Source organism: Bubalus kerabau, chromosome 19 (assembly GCF_029407905.1).
Source record: "Bubalus kerabau isolate K-KA32 ecotype Philippines breed swamp buffalo chromosome 19, PCC_UOA_SB_1v2, whole genome shotgun sequence".
Taxonomy (NCBI): Eukaryota; Metazoa; Chordata; class Mammalia; order Artiodactyla; family Bovidae; genus Bubalus; species Bubalus kerabau.
In genome coordinates this window covers 8297889-8316537 of record NC_073642.1, presented here as the reverse complement: position 1 = coordinate 8316537, position 18649 = coordinate 8297889, and the positions used below count along the sequence as shown (strand labels likewise).

The 18649-nt window shown below is 46.7% G+C and overlaps 1 protein-coding gene across 4 annotated transcripts in view; it reads right to left on the bottom strand.

Moving 5' to 3' along the window:
* Positions 1-2328: 2328 nt before the first annotated feature.
* TTC23 (tetratricopeptide repeat domain 23) overlaps positions 2329-18649 on the bottom strand; it is a 163228-nt gene continuing 146907 nt past the window's right edge. For all 4 annotated transcript variants that reach the window (XM_055556512.1, XM_055556514.1, XM_055556515.1 and 1 more), the window contains 2 exons: positions 3795-3877; positions 2329-3018 (listed from right to left, as the gene is read on the bottom strand). In XM_055556512.1, coding sequence (XP_055412487.1) covers positions 2904-3018; positions 3795-3877 — 198 coding nt within the window. In that variant the 3' untranslated portion in view covers positions 2329-2903. The remainder of the gene's footprint in view (positions 3019-3794; positions 3878-18649) is intronic.

The following is an 18649-nucleotide window of genomic DNA, read 5'->3' as shown; positions in this document are numbered from 1 at the left end:
CTAAGAAAAAACCCCCATGTTGTTCCTAAAGAGAATGAATGTTTTCCAGTAGGTGTTTTGCGGTTTTTATTTAAGTTCTAATCAAAGGATATATGTGTTTATGTGCATGTTTTTTATGGTGGCACAGAATCACTGGGGAGAACATATATATGAAAAGTCTCAGTTATTTAATTACTCACATGAATCAGAACTCGATATTGTTAGCACAGAATGAGAAGGCATGGCAGATACAGCGTAAACCACTGGTTCATATGAAAATACAGACTAGACAGCTTGTGGTAGGAATGTCATCATGACAGCCTGCAGAACTATTGACAACAGCGTGAGCAGCCATCCCATTTGGCCCTGAACGGAGGGGTCTCTCCCGGGACATGGAACTTCCAGTGCTAAAATGAAAACAATCCTGAGCACACCAAGGTGGTTCATTATTAACCTCAAGTGCAAATTGGAGTGGCTAATCATGGCCATTTCTTAGCAGCTTGAAAAAAATTGCACCAGTTTGAGACAAAGGAGTAGATATGCTTACCTGTTTGTAGCCTTTTACAAAAACAAAGCCAAACATAAATAGCTAGAGTCTTCCTTTCGTTCTGAAGTTAACACATTTAATAGATGGGAGATGTTTGATAGAGAATATTCCCAAATTCATTCTTTCCCCAGAGTGGGGGCTAAATTAAAAAAGTGTTTTAGTTCTCATGATTCCAAGATATTATCCTATGAGAAATAGAGGAATAAATAACATCAGAATTTGCATTTTGTTTTTTCAAAAACCCAGCATGGGCTTTTAGTCTGCTCAGGCTGCTATAATAGAATGCCATAATAGAACAGAATACCATAGGCTGGGAGACTTAAGTAATGGACACTTACTTCTCATAGTTCCCTCACAGTTCTCACAGGGGAGTGGGAGCCCAGATCACGGCGCTGGTGGGGTCAGTTCCTGGTGGGTGTCATCTTCTGGTTCGCAGATGGCTGCCTTGTTGTGCCCTCACAGGGTAGAAAGATCATTTTTCTTGTCTCTTCTTATAAGGGCACTAATCCCATTCTGGGCTTCCCTGGTGGCTCAGAGGGTAAAGCGTCTGCCTACAATGCGGGAGACCAGGGTTCGATCCCTCAGTCAGGAAGATCCCCTGGAGAAGGCAATGGCAACCCACTCCAGTACTCTTGCCTTGAAAATCCTATGGACTGAGAAGCCTGGTAGGCTACAGTCCATGGGGTCGCAAAGAGTCAGACACGACTGAGCGACTTCACTTCAATCCCATTCTGGGGGCTTGACCTTCATGTATTAATTACTTCCCAGAGGCTCCACTTTAAATACTTTCACACTGGTGTTGAGGGCCTCAACAAAGGAATTTTTGAGTTGCACAAACATTTTTGAGGCAGACTCCAGTGTGGTATGTACTTAAAATGCTTTCCCACCATACGCATCAAAGTCCATGTCTTCACCAAATAGGACAGTCAGGTGACCACATCTCACACCTTTGGATGTGGCCTTCGTCCCACAAGCCTGCCTGGGATGAGTGAGTACCAGCAGGGGTGGCCTCCAGTCAGCTGCCACGCTGTCAAGGACAAGGGACCCCACCTCCCTCCACGCTGTCCCAGAACTTGGGTTCATCTCCCATATCCGTTCTCATATGCTGCTCAGCACAAATGGAGGCAGACTGGTTTTGTGTTTCCTCCTGGGTGTCGGAGTGAGAGGGGACCATGGTGCAACCTGCTGCCATCTCAGCGCCTGCCTGCAGCCCTGCTGGGCCACAGCCCAAGGGATGAGAGAGGGGCTGTGAAGGGAAGTGAGAAGTGGGGATAAAACCCCACTCCCACCGTCTGCATGCTCAACCTGGTCCCAGCTCTGGATCTCACCTGGGGAAAGGTGCTCAAAATGAGCCACTCCTGTTCTCAACTGACGCCGGCCTCCTGCCAGGGGACTGAAGGCCACTGTGGACCTGAGTGCTCATCCAACCCCACCCTCCATACCCCAGCATGCTGAACCCAGAACACAGTCAGGAGTAGGGGCCAAGGGCCGTCAACTCAAAACAGCGCTCCAGAGCTGCAGCCACGTTCCCGTGGCTGGAGTGGAGGCCGCAGGAAGCAGCAGCTGGGCGTCGGCAGTCCTCTGTGCCTGCCTCACTCCCGCCCGGCTCTCTCCTCTCTTACACCTGCCTTCCCCGACCTCTAGGCAAATTCAGGGCCATTTATCACCCACCCACTGTACCAGGCGCTTTCCTTCTGCTGTCATTCAACCAGCTCCACCGTGATGTGAGTCAGTGACTCGTGTCCCTGTCGGGTGGCACGTTCTGAGAGACGGGGACAGTGTCCCGTTTATCGTGCCCTCGGTTCTTAGCACCCCCTGGTGGTCCGCCTGATTCAGTGCGTGGTGGCCTGCACCAGGGAGGAGACGCTTCCTCAGGGCCCCTTCCTAGGCTCCCAGGAGCTCTGGGGCAGCTTCATTTCACAAACACATACTGATCGCAACACTCCCAGGTTTCTGTTTATTAGCATTTTATTCTCAATCCCTATTACCTTCCTATAAGAAAGAGCTCTTTGCCTACAATCTTCCTGCTCCAAATCTGACTCCAGACCCTGCACACAGGGCGGTGCACCAAATACACCACCAGATGGTGAAGGAGCGGAGCCTGCAGCTGCAGCAGTGCTGACGGTAACTTGCGGCCAGAAGAAACCACTGAGGTCGCAGAAAGAAAAATGCTTTCTAGAAGGGCAGGTCACAGGAGGGGCGCCCACTGTCCACATGGGGCCCACGGGAGGTGTGGGGTGGCTTTGCATTCGGAGCACACAGTCAGCCTGGAAACCCGAGCAGCGGCTGTCGAAGGCCCCGTTCCGGACGGAGAGATGTGTGGGGCACCCGGAGGCTGCACCCAGGTGGGGGCACCCCAGGGGGCGGTGGGGCAGGCTCAGTTGGCGGCGCTGGGCCTGGTGCGCCCGGGCACGCTGTGCGGCCGCCCGCCTGCGCAGAAGGCCGCCTTGGCTCCGGGGGACGGCCGCGGCCTCGCGGGTACCTCGGGGGCCCTGCGGACAAGCAGAGGGATCAGTGTGGTGGCCCCGGCCTCCGCGCGCCTGGCGCCGGCCTCGGCGGTGGTGAAGACCAGCCTGGCACTTGCTGAGCTGCACTTCACGAGGGAGCGCCAGGAGGGCAGGCAAAGGAGAGGGGGCTCTGCAGGAGTGGAAAACCCAGCGTTTGACCTCCCATTTCTGATTCCCGCGGCCGTGCTCGCCAAGCAGACACAGTGGACCTTCAGCGACTCAAGGGGCCCGGCACTGCGGGCGGGGCCTGAGCGGCGCCCCCTGCCGGCCCGGCCCGCCTGCGGCGAGTCACTGAGCTGGTGGCGCCTGAGACAGCGCCCCCTGCCGGCAGGGCCTGACACGGCGCCCCTGGCCAGCCGGTCCCGCCCGCGGCGCGTCCTGGAGCCGGCGGACCAGGCTCTGCGCGGTCCAGGCTGGAAGGCCGGCGCCCGGGTGAGGAGGTCAGAGCGCCCTCAGGCCGCGTAGGACCGTGTGCCCTCGGCCTCCAGCAGGTGACATGACTAGCAGGCAGCCGATCTGCAGGAGGATGAACCCCAGCCTGTGCTTTTGACATTCTCCGAGAGCTGATTTCTTCCTGATACCGGGCAAGAAGATATTTTACAATTGAGTGTTCAAAGGAACTGGGCTTGCATAGTTCATGAGTAATGGGATGACAGTCAGTAGACTGTCCTTTTCATGGAAAGTTCCACTGAACCTTACAGAACCAGCTTCCTCTGAGATTCTGACGGCAAAGTAAACAGTGTCGGGGGAGGTCAACTCACTTGGACAGGATGTCCATGGTCTGCTGGGTGGCCAGAGTCCTCTTGTCCTGGGGTCCATATAAGAGGGTCTGGATCTGAAGACACTGCAGAGCACCAAGTGTGTAATCGTGAGGTTATGAGAATGTCACTGAGAGCATTTTTCAGGAAAATCAAGTCTCCCTTGAATGAGAGAAAGAATACCTCATTTACAGACCCCTGCTATGAAGGAGTTAGTGCATTCTCAAGGTTTCTCCCAGGAACAGTCTAACCTTCAATGTAGATATTCTGTGTAATTGATTCACTTTGTTGTACAGCAGAATCTAACACAATATTGTAAAGCAGCTATACTCCAATAACAAAATGGGGGGGGGGGATTCTCTGAGGGATCCAGGCAACCCGTGCACAGTTTTAGTACTGTTTTATAGAACTCACTGTGACTGTTCTGTGCTGTGCTTAGTCCTTCAGTCATGTCCGACTCTCTGCGACCCCATGGACTGTAGCCCGCCAGGCTTCTCTGTCCCTGGGGATTTTCCAGGCATGAATACTGGAGTGGGTTGCCATGCCGTCCTCCAGGGGATCGTCCCAACCCCAGGGATCGAACCCAGGTCTCCTGCATTGCAGCAGATTCTTTACTGTCTGAGCCACCAGAGAAGCCCAAGAATCCTGGAGTGGGAAGCCTATCCCTTCTCCAGGGAATCTTCCTGACCCAAGAATCGAACTGGGATCTCCTGCATTGCAGGTGGATTCTTTACCAGCGAGGCCCTACTGTGACTATCTGTATGCAAAACTATGTTTAAAAGTTGTATTTTTAGAAAACATAGGCAAGAACATTGCTATTGACCAGAGGAAGGGTTTCTAATTTTAAATGACCCTTGCTGCAGCTCAAAAAAGCTTTTAAAATGTTTTTGCTTTTTTGTAAACAAATGCTTTATATGAGCTTTCTATATTCATTATACACAGCAATTTCTTAGAAGCTATTTGTTTAGGAGTTAAATATTCAGCTGTATATTATCCAGGAGTGGCTTTGTCTTGATTTCTCCCTACTGTCCTGCTCAACAGAGATGAGAGTTGTGCCCAAAATGGTCAAAATAATATTGAAGAATGACAGAGAGGGACTTGCTTTGCTGAATGTCAAGACCTTTTAAAAAACTATAGTAATTAAGATAGTGGTTTTCATCCAGATAAATCAACAAAACATGGTGGAATCTAACACCTGATAGATGACAGAAGTGGCCCTGAAGAGTCCGTAAGGAAGAGCTGAACTAGTCAGTAAATGGAACTATGAAACCAGTGGGTTTTCCAAATTGAAGGAAATAGACCCCTACCCCATATCAAACAGAAAAATTAACTCCAGATAGTTTCGGGAACTAACTGTAAAATGAAAACCTGAAACTTACAGATGAAAATACTGAAGGATATTTTTTTATGATCTTGAGGTGGGGAGACAAGATCCAGACACACCAAAAGTAAAAGACTGATGAAATTTAACTACATTAAAATTCAAAACATCTGTGCTCCCAAATGTACCCTAGGCAAGGTACAGACAAACCAGACTGAGGGAAAATATTTGCACAAAACTGAACAAGGATTAACATTCAGAATATATAATGAACTCTTATAAGGTAATGAGAAAAAAAAGCTACTAATAGCAAAATGATCAAAAGATATAAACAGATTATTCAAAGAAGTTGAAAACAGACTGGCTAATAAACACAGCTAAGCTCACTAGTAACCAGTAATGCAAATGAAAACTTCAGTGAGATTACCTCTTCACCTAACAGATCTCAAAAATTACAGTCTGATGATAATACCAAGCTTTGTAAAAATATGAGGCAACAAGAATTCTTTTATATATTGACAGTGGGTACTAAAATTGGTACAACCAATTTGGGAATATTTTGTAGAATGATTTGGGACTATTTAGTAGTGGATAAGTAAATTGTGACACATGTATATTGTTTATAGATGACATCATACAAATTTTTGATGTATGTATCTGCACAGATGAATCTCACAATTCTAGAGAGGAAAAAGCAAATTGCAGATGATTGCATGTAATATGTGTGTGCATATTTGAATGTAAAACAAAACTATAGTAAAATAATAAAGATGAAATGATATCTATTTCAGGATAGTAGTTATTTGGAAATGGAGTGGGGCATGGGCTTCAACTGTATGGGTCATGTTTTATTTCTTACACTGAACAGTAAACTCAGAAGTGCTTGTTATATTATTCATACTTTTTCTTATATCTGAAATATTTCATAATATATTTTTAAAAGACTGAATTTCTTTTTACATGGTAATAGTTTGAGCCAAAAAAAAGTGTGAGGATTTGGGGACTCCATACTAAAGACTGTATTCATTCTTATGGGTCAATCAGAATTTTTTAGGTCTTTGAAAATTAAAATGCAGGAAACCAAAAGGCTTTGTTTTTATGAGCTGTGGAAAACAGCAAGCCCATCTGAAAGTTTGGTTCAATCTGAGCAATTGAGAATGTGGTTCTGGAATCTGAGAATATGGTTGTCTTTTGGAGGAAAGGAATATTATTAGATGAAAATATGGCAGGGCTTTTTAAATAACAGAAAATATTCCCTATTTCTTGGCTGAATTATATAACACCAAAATAGAGTACACATTTCCCTGTTATTCTATTTAGTATATAATCCAAATTCCATAAAGGCAAGGATCCCAGCTCTCCCGAGCAGCAAACCTCACATTTTCTCAGTCTGCACGGAGGCCCTGACCTGGGCTAGGCAACGTGCGCCTCATTCCCTGGGATTGAGCTGCTAAGTCGCTTCAGTCGTGTCCGACTCTGTGTGACCCCATAGACGGCAGCCCACCAGGCTCCCCTGTCCCTGGGATTCTCCAGGCAAGAACACTGGAGTGGGTTGCCATTTCCTTCTCCAATGCGTGAAAGTGAAAAGGGAAAGTGAAGTCGCTCAGTTGTGTCCGACTCTTTGTGACCCCATGGACTGTAGCCCACCAGGCTCCTCCGTCCATAGGATTTTCCAGGCAAGAGTACTAGAGTGGAGCTAACCCTGCTTTAATTCACACAGAGATGGCTGTGACCTTGGAAACTTTGAACCTTGAGAAAGTTCTGTGTTGCCTTTGAGGGGAAGGAGATGGGGACACGCTGTAAGCTCTTCCAGCTCTCCTCCCCTTTGACTCATGGCTACTGGACACCTGGGTACTTGCCACCGGGGCCCGCAGAGGAGGCTCACACAGGGATGGCGGATGACAAGCAAGAGCGTTCACCCCCATCCGGGCGGGGCTCCAGGGCGAGCGCGTCTGGCCAGATGGACTTCATTTCCTCCTACCTGGCCAGGGATACCTTCACTCAGTGTAAAAGATCAGGGTGAATTTTAAGCCCCCTGCAAACGTCCGTGTTTACATATGTATGAGTGCCTCAGATGCAGCTCATTTTGAGACGGGCTGATGTTGACATGAATGTTAACTCATTCACTGAAACAGAATTTTACTGACACACCTTATAACGATTATATGAGAAAACCTGAAGTCTCAGGTCAGTCTGCCTTAAGAAGGGGCCTCCAAAATCTAAAACTCAGGAGGAATTTCCATTCTCCTTTGGTTATTGAGGTTTCTTCTCCCTGGCCTCCCATTCTGTAGGGAGGAATATACTATTAGCTGAATATTCACGATTCCTGGAAGAAGAACATGGCAACTGACAATACGGAGGTGGATTCTCACTGGTTCTACTAGCCACCTCTGTCCCAGAGCCTGTGGCTCATTTTCCCTGGGGTGTTGTGTAGAGAGGGTGGCGTTAGGAGAGAGGGCCATGGTTGGGTAAAGTGACCCTCTCCAGTAATCAAGACCAGAGGGAGGTGAGCCCATCCCGTCTACTCCCTAAGTCCCAGGAGTCAAGACTCTCTTCTTTCTGGTGTTAATAGGTTTTATTTTTAGGCTATCTATACTCACTAATGGGCTTCCCTTGTGGCTCAGCTGGTAAAGAATCCGCCTGCAATGCGGGAAACTTGGGTTCAATCCCTGGGTTGGAAAGGTCCCCTGAAGAAGGGAAAGGCTACCCACCCCAGTCCTCTGGCCTGGAGAATTCCATGGACTGTATAGGCCATGGGGTTACAAAGAGTCGGACACGATTGAGCGACTTTCACTTTCACATATTCACTAATGAAATTTGTCCAAAACTCTAGCTGAAGAGGGAAGAGGTGTAAAAAGATGTCAACTAGCAGGGATACAGACCCTTGGCCCCAGTCTCTTCTGTGATGACGGTGCCCAGGGAGGACATACCAGGACAGACAGGGAAGACTGGTTCACCCAGTAGTGGAGATGGTCTCTAACAGCTAACGTTTCTTAAGTAGTGAAATAATCCATTACTGACTTTAACTAGAAAACATCTTACATAGCCATATATATATGTACATATATATGTTTATGCTGCTAAGTCACTTCAGTCGTGTCCGACTCTGTGCGACCCCATAGACAGCAGCCCACCAGGCTCCGTCATCCCTGGGATTCTCCAGGCAAGAACACTGGAGTGGGTTGCCATTTCCTTCTCCAATGCAGGAAAGTGAAAAGTGAAAGTGAAGTCGCTCAGTCGTGTCTGACTCTTAGCGACCCCATGGACTGCAGCCCACTAGGCTCCTCCGTCCATGGGATCCTCCAGGCAAGAGTACTGGAGTGAGGTGCCATTGCCTTCTCCATATATATATATATATATATATATATATATATATATATATACACACACACACACACACACACATACATACATATATATAAAATTAGCTATATATTTTTATCTAGAAACATAAATTGAATTTTTCAGTGTTCTGTGGCTCCTAGCTAAATTTGCTGAAACATTTTTGTGTGAGGTAAGTCTTTCAATTCCTTTGTTAAAAATATTGACAGAGATCAAGTCTGGGCATTGTAAATATCTCACTGAACCAAGTAAAGAATTCCTCAGGCCTCAACAGAACATTCTCCACCAGTAAAGGTATTTTGTACTCTCCCAATTCTCCCAAGGAGTCCAGTACACTCTGATCTGAAATCAGCCTCCAAAGGGTGTTTGTCGTTTTTAAGTGGACAAAAAAACCCCCCAAATTTTGAGATTCCAGATGTTTTAGGAAGCCATACACTGTTTGTGTTCTCTTGATTTTATCTGCAGGGACTGGGAGAAGTCATTTGTGTTTTCATTGTTCCCTAAATACTAAAGACCTTTCCTGCTTCAGGAAGGCGAAGGGGACTTGAGCTTTACACTAGTCTATGAGCTGTCACCAAAGGGGCCCTGTCTGTCTTGCTCCCCTTTGTGTTCCAGGTGCCTAAGTAGATGCAGTATTTGCTAAATTAATGAATGACTAAATAGGTTGAATAAAAGATCCACTTATGAAGTTCTTTTATGGGTCTGTGAGACGTGTTTAGACCACAGGGCTCCAGTGACGCGTCAGCTGCTGAGCTGTCTGGTGAGGAAGCTCCATGAGGATGCGGTGCCACAAACCTCCTCCATCATAATCCCGGCGCTCAACAGCAGAAATTGTGGCCCCTAGGTGCCACTTTCCCTTACGGGCATCCATAACGCCACGGGAGTTAGACACAATCTTAAGCACTTGGTGAGAACCTTAAAAATGATACTTGACACGACTTTGAGTTTTGAAAGTTAGGTTTCTAAGGAGCCCAGAGGCCAAGGAATCTGGGATCGGAGGCATTGACTTGCCTGCTCTGGCCCACCTCCGAGCCCCCCAGCCAGCACCCTTCCCTGTGTGGACACACCAGTGGCTCGGCGGCAGCTGAGGCACAGAGGTTAGCTGACTCAGTCTACAAGACCTGAACTCAGAAAGGGGCGTATTTTCCGATTTGGGGGGATCTCTGACAATCTGCAACTAGTGCTCAGGGCCACTTATTTTCATGGCAGTTCCTCTGCAGAAGTGGCCTGATCTCGCCTTTTCTTCCTCAACCTCCAGTCTTAAGTCCTGAAACCATGTCATCATTTCTATTGGGAAATTTCTGACCACAGAAGTGCTGCTGGGACATATCTTTTTTAATAAGAGAGGCGGTGCAGCTAGGGCTGCAGTTTAGGAGCCATCTCAGTTGCAAGGTACGAGACTCAATGATGGAAAATGCAGAAAGACATACTTTTCTTGCCTGGGAGGGGTCTGTGCCAAACCTTCAAGCAAGCACATGTATTTTGTCTTTACAAGAAATGAAAAACAAAGCCTGAGAAAGGTAAAATATTTTCAAAGACTCTAATGCTCAGAATCTGAAATCACTGCTCTTGTTTACACGTATTATCTGATGCTAGAGTATGGGGAGGAGAGATTACCCAGGAACACATGAACTGTGCTTCTCTTTTTATGTCAGTTCTCAAGGTTAGAATTAAGAAGAAAAGACAACATCAGAAGTTAAAATATGTGGATGTATGAAATGCCTTAAATGTTTAGAAAAACAAAGTTATGCTTTCATTTACATCAGGAATGATTCCTTAAATGATGAACGTGGGGAAATGAAAGGACAGACCGAGACACAGCTCCTCAGACAGCATTTCCCTATAAAAAACAGGGTCACGTTGGGGCGGGGCTTGGTATGCCCAGCCCCTCAGACACCAGCCTCACCCCCTGGACCTGTGTCTTTCGCTGCAGCTACACATTCTCACGGGTGTTTGCTGAGCCCTCGCCAGACGCCAACCCTGCGTCCACCTCGGGGTTGGAGCGGTGGAGGGGGGTTTCCAGTGTTGTGCGGGAGCCAGGTATTTAAAAACGTGTGAACAAACACGGCCTGACTGCTCGTAAGAGATATGGTAGAGAATAAAGGATGCGGGCTCTGAAAGAATAAGGTGGGGGAGAGGTCAGTAGTGGCAGAGGAGGCTTGGGTCAGTGAAGGCCTTTCGGAGGTGACGTTCGAATTGAAACCTGCAGGATGGGGAGTCAGCCATATGAAGAGGGCCAGGTCGGGGGCAGGGAGGTGGGGGTGGGGTTCCGGGCAGAAGGAGCGGCAAGAATCTGAGGCAGCATACCCTGCTCCCCCCTCTCCCTCTCTCACACACACTCAGACACACACACACACTCTCAGACACACTCCCTTCCTTGGAAGGCCAATGAGCTAGAGACCCGTGGGTTACTGCACAGATGGGCAGGAAGCCTCCCATGAGAGAAACACAGATGGAGCGGGGCCAGGGGCCCTGGGACATGGGGCCGGGAGAGGAGGAAGAACAGAAGGGAGGCCAGGCCTTTGCTCCCGGCTGCCCTGGACAGCGGCGGAGGAGCAGCCCTCCCTGAGCGTCTCAAGTGCCCGCTCAGAGTCCTGTTGTCCCTGCCGCCTCCCTCACTCCTCACCTCCGAGTTGCCCAGGGCTGTGGGTTCTACACGTTTATTGACATCCCTCGACTCCCCCACAACTCTGCTCCAGCCCCTGGCCACTGTCTCGGAGCCAGCTACCACCATCCTTCTCCAGGACGACTGCAACACAAACATGCAGAGAACACGGGCGTCAGCGGACTTGCCGCGTACCCACAGGCAGGCTCCGGCTTTCTTTTCCAAGGGGACGGCCAGCTGATGGTAGAAAAGCTGGGTCCGCCTATCTGAGCCACAGAGAGCAAGAAATCCAGCTCCCTTTTAAAACTTAGTTTTCAAACTGCTTTCTCTTGGCCGGGCTCCCTCCTGATGTGGAGCTCAGCCGTCCCGCCCCGTCCTTCTGGAGTGTAGTAACACTCCTGGCACTCCCTCTTTCCACTTGTTTAAGGTCACACTGGATTTATGTGGTAGGAGATTTTTGCCTTTCTCTCCGTTCCTGGCCGTCCCCCCGTAAACCCACAGTTCTCCTGCATCCGGTGAGGTTTTGACAACCCCTGGAAGCTCTCAGGCAAGGATAGTCCGTCCAGACCCAGTCCTGCACCCTCCAGACCGTGATGCCAATTTAGGAAGGTCTGAGACATCACGCGTCCACCACAAGCCACGGTAAGCATTCCCATATTAGAGGAACTTTGCGCAGCAAATGTAGCCTTGTCCTGGGCAGTCTGTGTTCAGAGCTTATACATGTTTTCAAAGGGACAGGGAAGATGGGGGCTGTGTCTAGGCTGCTACAGTTAGGGGGCTGACCCCAAGCAGAGGAACTCTGCCTGGCAGCTGACGACGTAGGGCAGCCTGTGACCAGGAGACCTGGATTCTGATTCCCACTCAGCCTGTATCAGGCAAGGGAGGCCCCACAGTTTCCCCACAAAAGGTTAAGCCCTTGACCACTTTAACCACCAGCTCCCATTCTTATACTATATCAACCAATCTACAAACATCTCCAGTAACTAATGAGTGCTTCAAGTGATTTTAAGCACACTTCTCAAAACAAGAATGGGATTCTGTATATGAACTCAATGTCAGTATGACCCTCTTTTCTTTCAGAAGGGATCTGAGGTGGACTGCTGCAGCCCAACAGTGGGTTAGTCAAAGATGATTAGAAAAATCAGGATTGAGAGATCAAAGACGAATCAGACTCTACCCATGGGCTAACATGGGGCTCTACGGGGACTCCAAACTAGGCTCTGGATGGTCCAGTGTCCAGGGCAATGAGGAAAACACCACAAAAGCGGAAGGGAAGGGGAAACTAGGTGGGCTGCTGGTGGAACGACAGGACGTGAACCATGCAGAAGGCTCCGTGTGTTTGGCAGGATGGAGAAAGAGCAAGGGCCTGACGGTCTGTTCTAACAGACACTTGACCTGTGCCCACATAAGACCTGTCCAGGTTGGGCTTTCTCATATACAAGCTGTGAATAAGAAACATTTCCTTTCCCTTCTTCAGATGATTCATCATGGTGGGCTTTGAATTTCTTGGAGAGAGAGGTCACATAAAATCGTTATTTCTATAAAGTCATCAGGTGGTGGGCGGAACCCTGATGATGACCGTACCTAGCAGGGAGACCAGGTTGCGACGGGACCCAATCCGACTGCACACGGTACTGGGCCCGGGGTTAGTCTGGAGATGCTCCTGGCCTAGGAAACAGTCTCTGTGAATCCCATTTGTAGCCTTTCACCTGGATGAAAATCTAGGTCTCCACAAAAAAAAAGTGAATTTTGTGGTGGAAATTTCCATCTGGAGCCACCAGAGTTCTCCAGTGCTCCCCTGCAGATGTCTCTGAAAGAAAGGTCGACAACGCGGCTTTTTCTCAGAAACTTACTCCCGCCGTCGGCTCTGCTTCCTGTGCCCTTCAGCAGAGGAGGGTGTGTCTGGAAATGGAGTCAATGGATTCCTGCTCCAGAGCTGACAGCTCGGGGGAGGCAGCTGTTGCGGTGGTGAGAAGACAGGAACGCTGGGCCAGGAGCTTTAGAGAGCTGTGTTGGCTCTACAGAGCTCTGTGCTCAACACGGCATCTGAGAAAAGCCCAGCTCAGCAAAGCCTGTGTGTGCCCTGGTGTTCGCGGAGCGACCAGTCCTGTCCTCAGGCGGGTGAGAATGGACATGAGGGCTGTGTGTACCACAACCGGCACAACCTGCAGACACACGTTTCTGCCCTTTCCTCTCTGACTCTGGCAAGTGGCAGATAGCTTTAACATGTCAAAGTCATTGTATTCAGGACTGATGGTTAATGAGGTCAAGCTAAAGGAAAACATGTCACCAACTTCCACTGCAGACTCTGGGAGTGATGAAGCCTGGAGTTTCCTGAAGCTGAGCTGATTTCCAGCTGAGCCTGAGCACAGAGCAATGATTCTCAACTTAAGCTAAATTGCAGGTCCCTGGGCCCCTTGTGCTTTGCCCCAGATTCTGCTTCAGAAGATGACCCTGATGCAGGGGGTTTAAGACCAACGCTTCGCAAACCAGTGGCATTGAGGAAAATGTGGGCTTTACTTAATGGTAACTTGCCCATAGACAATTTACTTAACTTCTAAGAGCCTCAGGCCCCTTGCCTGTAAATCACAGCTACCAAGGTCTGACCTGGGGGGCTGCTGTGAGGTTTGGAAGTGATGCATGAGCTGCCCTAGCGGCACCAAGCCTGGGCCCCAGTGCATGGTCAGTAATGGAACCAAAGCGGCCCTCCTGGAGTCAGCAAGGCGGCATGAAGACTTGCTTGGCCTCAATTCAAATCCTGCTCCTCCGCTGACTTTTGCTGCCTTCCAGCACTCCTGGGTCCTCTCCCCTGCCTGGAGTTGACCAAGCTGAACCCTCGGCAGAGGTGTTTCCTATCTCATCTTCACTGCTCAGGGCAGAAATGAGGAAGCGGGAGCGGAGAGGAGACTCCTGCAGCAGGGGTGACGCCTTGGCCGGGACAGCTCCACCTGGACCCTTGGGCATCCTGCGCTCTGCACCCGGCCGGGCCAGGCCCTGACCCGAGCAGCCCCACTGGCCTCACCTCGTCCCCGCCTCAGGACAACCGTGGGAGGGAAGTTGGGCCCTGTGTTGCTGCTATTGCCATTTTACAGATGAGACGACATAGGCCTCTTGCCTCAATTCTTGGGCCACCCCATTCCATTTCCAACACTGTCCTCACAGTAATTAAAAAAAAAGTCCGAAAAACAAATATAGAGCGATTGTGCCCTGCTTAAAATTCCCTCAGTGGCTCCCAGATGTTAGAGCTGGGTTCAGAAATTTTTTTCTGCAAAGGACAGGTGGTAAATATTGTAGATTTTGTGGGCCAAGGGATATAAATTGAGCTACTATGTAGGTACTTACCTAGTAAGAGAGGGAACAAACTTTTGTAGGCAAAATTTAAGGTATAATAATAATAAGTACATTATTTTTGGAAATCTAGTTCTACTAATGAAAATAATGGGTTTCTTTTTTTTTTTTTGGCAGGGGGCTAAAATTTCACTTGGAGGAGGAAATGGCAACCCACTCCAATATCTTTGCCTGGAGAATCCCTGGGACAGTGGAGCCTAGTGGGCTACAGTCCATGGGGTCGCAAAGAGCTGGACGCTACTGAAGCAACAGCACAGAATTTCACCTAGCCGGGGTGTTAAGTCAGTGTTCTCTAGCATCAGATCAGCTTAGGATCACCTGTGAAATGATTACAGATTTTATAATCATCTGTAAAAAACATTTTCAACTTAGGGGCCACACAGAAACAGCTTCTTAAACGGGCGTCACTATCTTGTCCCTGAGTCTCCTCTTCCACCTCATTTCCGACATGGGAATTCCTTTCTCTGCTCAGCAATGCTCTTTTTCAGGACTACTTATCTGGGCTTCCCTGGTGGCTCAGATGGTAAAGTGTCTGCCTGCAATGCGGGAGACCCTGGTTCAATCCCCAGGTCGGGAAGATCCCCTGGAGAAGGAAATGGCAACCCACTGCAGTACTCTTGCCTGGAAAATTCCATTTTCCAGACAAAGCAGACAAAGGAGTCTGGTAGGTTACAGTCCATGGGTTCGCAAAGAGTCGGACACGACTGAGCGACTTCACTTTCACTTTATCTGGCTACCTTCTCTAATCCCCTTTCTCCCATTGATCATAGTATGAACATGTAGCACAGAACTGAGCGCATAATATCAGAGTTAGGGGATTACAGTCTGTAATTCCTTCACTAGCCTAGACTCTCTTAAGGGTAGGAGCTGTGGCAAGCCTACTATACTCAGTGCACATGCCCCCAAATAGGGAGGGGCTCTAGTGACCCTGTTCCAGGTTGTCTGATCAAAGGACGGTGATTTTTGCACCCCCTCCACTGTGGGCCACCCAGGGGCCTGAAAGGCACCATTGTCTTACACCGCACCACACCCCTGGCCTCGGGTGATTGGTCAAGGGTGGGCACCGGATCCAAGCCAGGCCTCTCAGTCTTTGCCTGAGAACTTCCAAGCTCTGATGGAGAAATGGCAGTGGGGGCTGGAAGTAAAGCTCTGGAGGGCTGGCCACCATCCTCCACTGGCAGGGGAGACGCCTCCATGAGACAGGAGGAGAAGGAGGTGCAGAGAGAGGCAGGCAGGGTTCCTGGGCAGAGAGAGCCCTGGTGGCACTTGAGTCTGGCCTTGATTCTCTTGAGGCTCTACTGGGTCTTTGCCCTGCTAATCATACACCTGTCAGAGCTTCCTGGAAACCATGAGACAACAGATGCTTCTTTATACCTGAGCTAATTTGAGTTATACTGTCAGTGGCAACCCAAAGGCTCCTACTTATCCTGATCTTGGCATTCTCTGTACTCTGCCACTGGTTTCCAAACTTTCTCTAAGCACAAGAAGCACCTATTCAAACAGAATCTTATTTGGAAGCCCACGAGGGGAAAGTGATGATAGTGTAGAGTAGAGGGCACAGTATGGGCTGCCTCGTGCTAACCCCCACTCTCATGGCTCCCAGCTTTGCAGTCCAGGCCTAGACACTTCCTTTCAGCCTCAGTTTCCCTCTCTGTGAAAACAGAGAGCAGAGGTATCCAAATCTTAGGGCGACTATAAGGCTGATGTAAGGTAACAGATATAAATCATTTCCCTTAGTGCTGGGGACATACCAGTCACTCAATAAGGGTTAGCTTAAACGTGGGGGCTGGAGAAACCCAGAGCAACGGCCACGCTCAACTTCCTTTCTCACCTTTCCCTCACCATGGCGTCTTTGGCGTCTGTGTCATGTTTAAATTCTCTAAAATGGTGGGCATAGTATATCTTCCTGGCTAGACTAGAAAGTCTCGCAAAGACAAGAAGCATATTTTTCTTGGCTATTGATTGTCTTTCCCCATTCTGTCTACCACAGTAATTGGCCCATAGAAGATACCCAATAACTATTGTAGACTGATAATGAACATATATTATCTCATTAAAAAACAGGCAACATGCATATTACCAAATCTGGTGACTTTTGCAGCAGAATCAGAAATCATACAAAGAGAAAAAGTCTTGACTTAGAGGATAGCTCACTCAGAACTAAAGTTAATTCTTTTGCTTTAGGCAATTATTTTACTTAAATAGGTTTTCACCATTTTAAAACCAATTTATGTAATGAAAACACAACATGACAGAACTTATAAATGCATTTAAAGCAATAACAAGAGGATAATTCGTAGCCTAAAATGCTTATATCAGTAAAAATGAAAACTCAAATGAATTAAAGTCCCAATTCAAAAAGGCGGGGGAAATCCCAACAGAGTAAAACAAATAAGTCACAAGGAAAGAAAGAATAAAGATAAAATCAGAAATTAATGAAATAGAGAATAGGAAGACCATTTATCTATGGAATTCAAATCCCATTTCTAAGAAAAATTGCTCATTTAAAGCAATATTAAGAGGACAATTCATAGCCTACAATACTTATATCAATAAAAATGAAAACCCAAGTGAATTAAATTCCCAGTTCAGAAAGGTAGGAAAAGCTCCAACAGAGTAAAACAAAATAAGTCACAAGGAGAGAAAGAATAAAGATCAAATCAGAAATTAATGAAATAGAGAATAGGAAGGCAATTCATCCATGGAATTCAAATCCCATTTCTAAGAATAATTAACATAATAGACAAACCACTAACTCAGTCAAGAAAAAAGTGTGAAAAAAACCAAGAATTAAAATGGGAAAATAAATATTAAAAAGGTAGAAAATTTAAAAGTTCATGAGACTATTTGTCAAATCTTTATGCAAATCAATCTGAAAATGTAAATGAAATAGATAATTAGCTGGGAAAACATAGTTTAACAAAGTGACCCCATTAGAAATAGAAAGCTTCAACAGACCAACTGGTTTGTAAAAGAAACTGAGAAAATTATCAAGAAAATCACCCCACTAAAAGCCCCATGCCTAAAGAGTTTCACAGGTGGTGCAAACTTTCAAAAACTAGATAGTTTTAATGTTGTATAAACTCCTTTAGTACATAGACAATAAAGGTAAACTTCCAAATTATTTTAAGTAAAATAACATTGATATTTAGACAAATATCACTTACAAGTATTGGTACAAAATAGTTGCAAAATATAAATATTAGCAAACAGAATCAATATCACATTGAGAATAATTCATTAGGACTAAGTGGATTTATTCCAGGAGTGCAAGGTTGGTTTGATATTATAATAAAGCGCATCCATATTAAGTGATCTAACAGGAGTGCAAGGTTGGTTTGATATTATAATAAAGCGCATCCATATTAAGTGATCTAACAGGAGTGCAAGGTTGGTTTGACATTATAATAAAGCGCATCCATATTAAGTGATCTAAGAAGAATCATCTCATTATCGCCACTGACACTGACAAACTGAATCATTTCATCAAAATAAAATCCAGCAATTATTTCTAATTAAAAAAATACTCATAAACATAGAAATTCTTGGCTACTCCCTAACCACAATAAAATATATAAATCTTAGTCCAAAGCCAGCATCTTTTAAATGAGGAATCACTAGAGACATTTCCACTAAGACCAGGAATGAGGCGAGAATGCCTATTATTCCAACATTATTTGTTATTGTACTAGAGGTATGAGGCAATTCAATTAGACAAAAATAAATCAATCAGAGGCATAAAATTTGGAAAACAGAAAGTAAACTGTTTGCAGATGATGTAATAGTATATCTGGAAAACTTGAGAGAATCAGTTCTCAAATTAACTCAAATTAGGAAAAGAAGCTAGCTAGCAGAACATAAAATTAACACAGAGAAACCTATGGTCTTTGTCTACACAAAAATAACCAGTCAAAATATGTAATGGTGGATAAAACTCCATTTATAATAGCATTAAAGAATATAAAATGCTTAGAAATCAATTTAGTAAGAAATGTACAAATCTATATGAGGCACACTTTAAAATGTTCCTGAATGAGACCAAAGTAGACATGAACACAGATAAAGACATCCTTTGTCCTCTGGTAGAATGACTCAACATCGTAATGATGTCAGTCCTCCCGAGACCCATTTATAAGTAACACAATTCTCCAAAAAATATCACCAGATTTTAATGGAGCTAGACAAGTTGATACCAAAATTCATGTGGAAAAATAAACATGCCAGAATATTTAGAAAATCTGA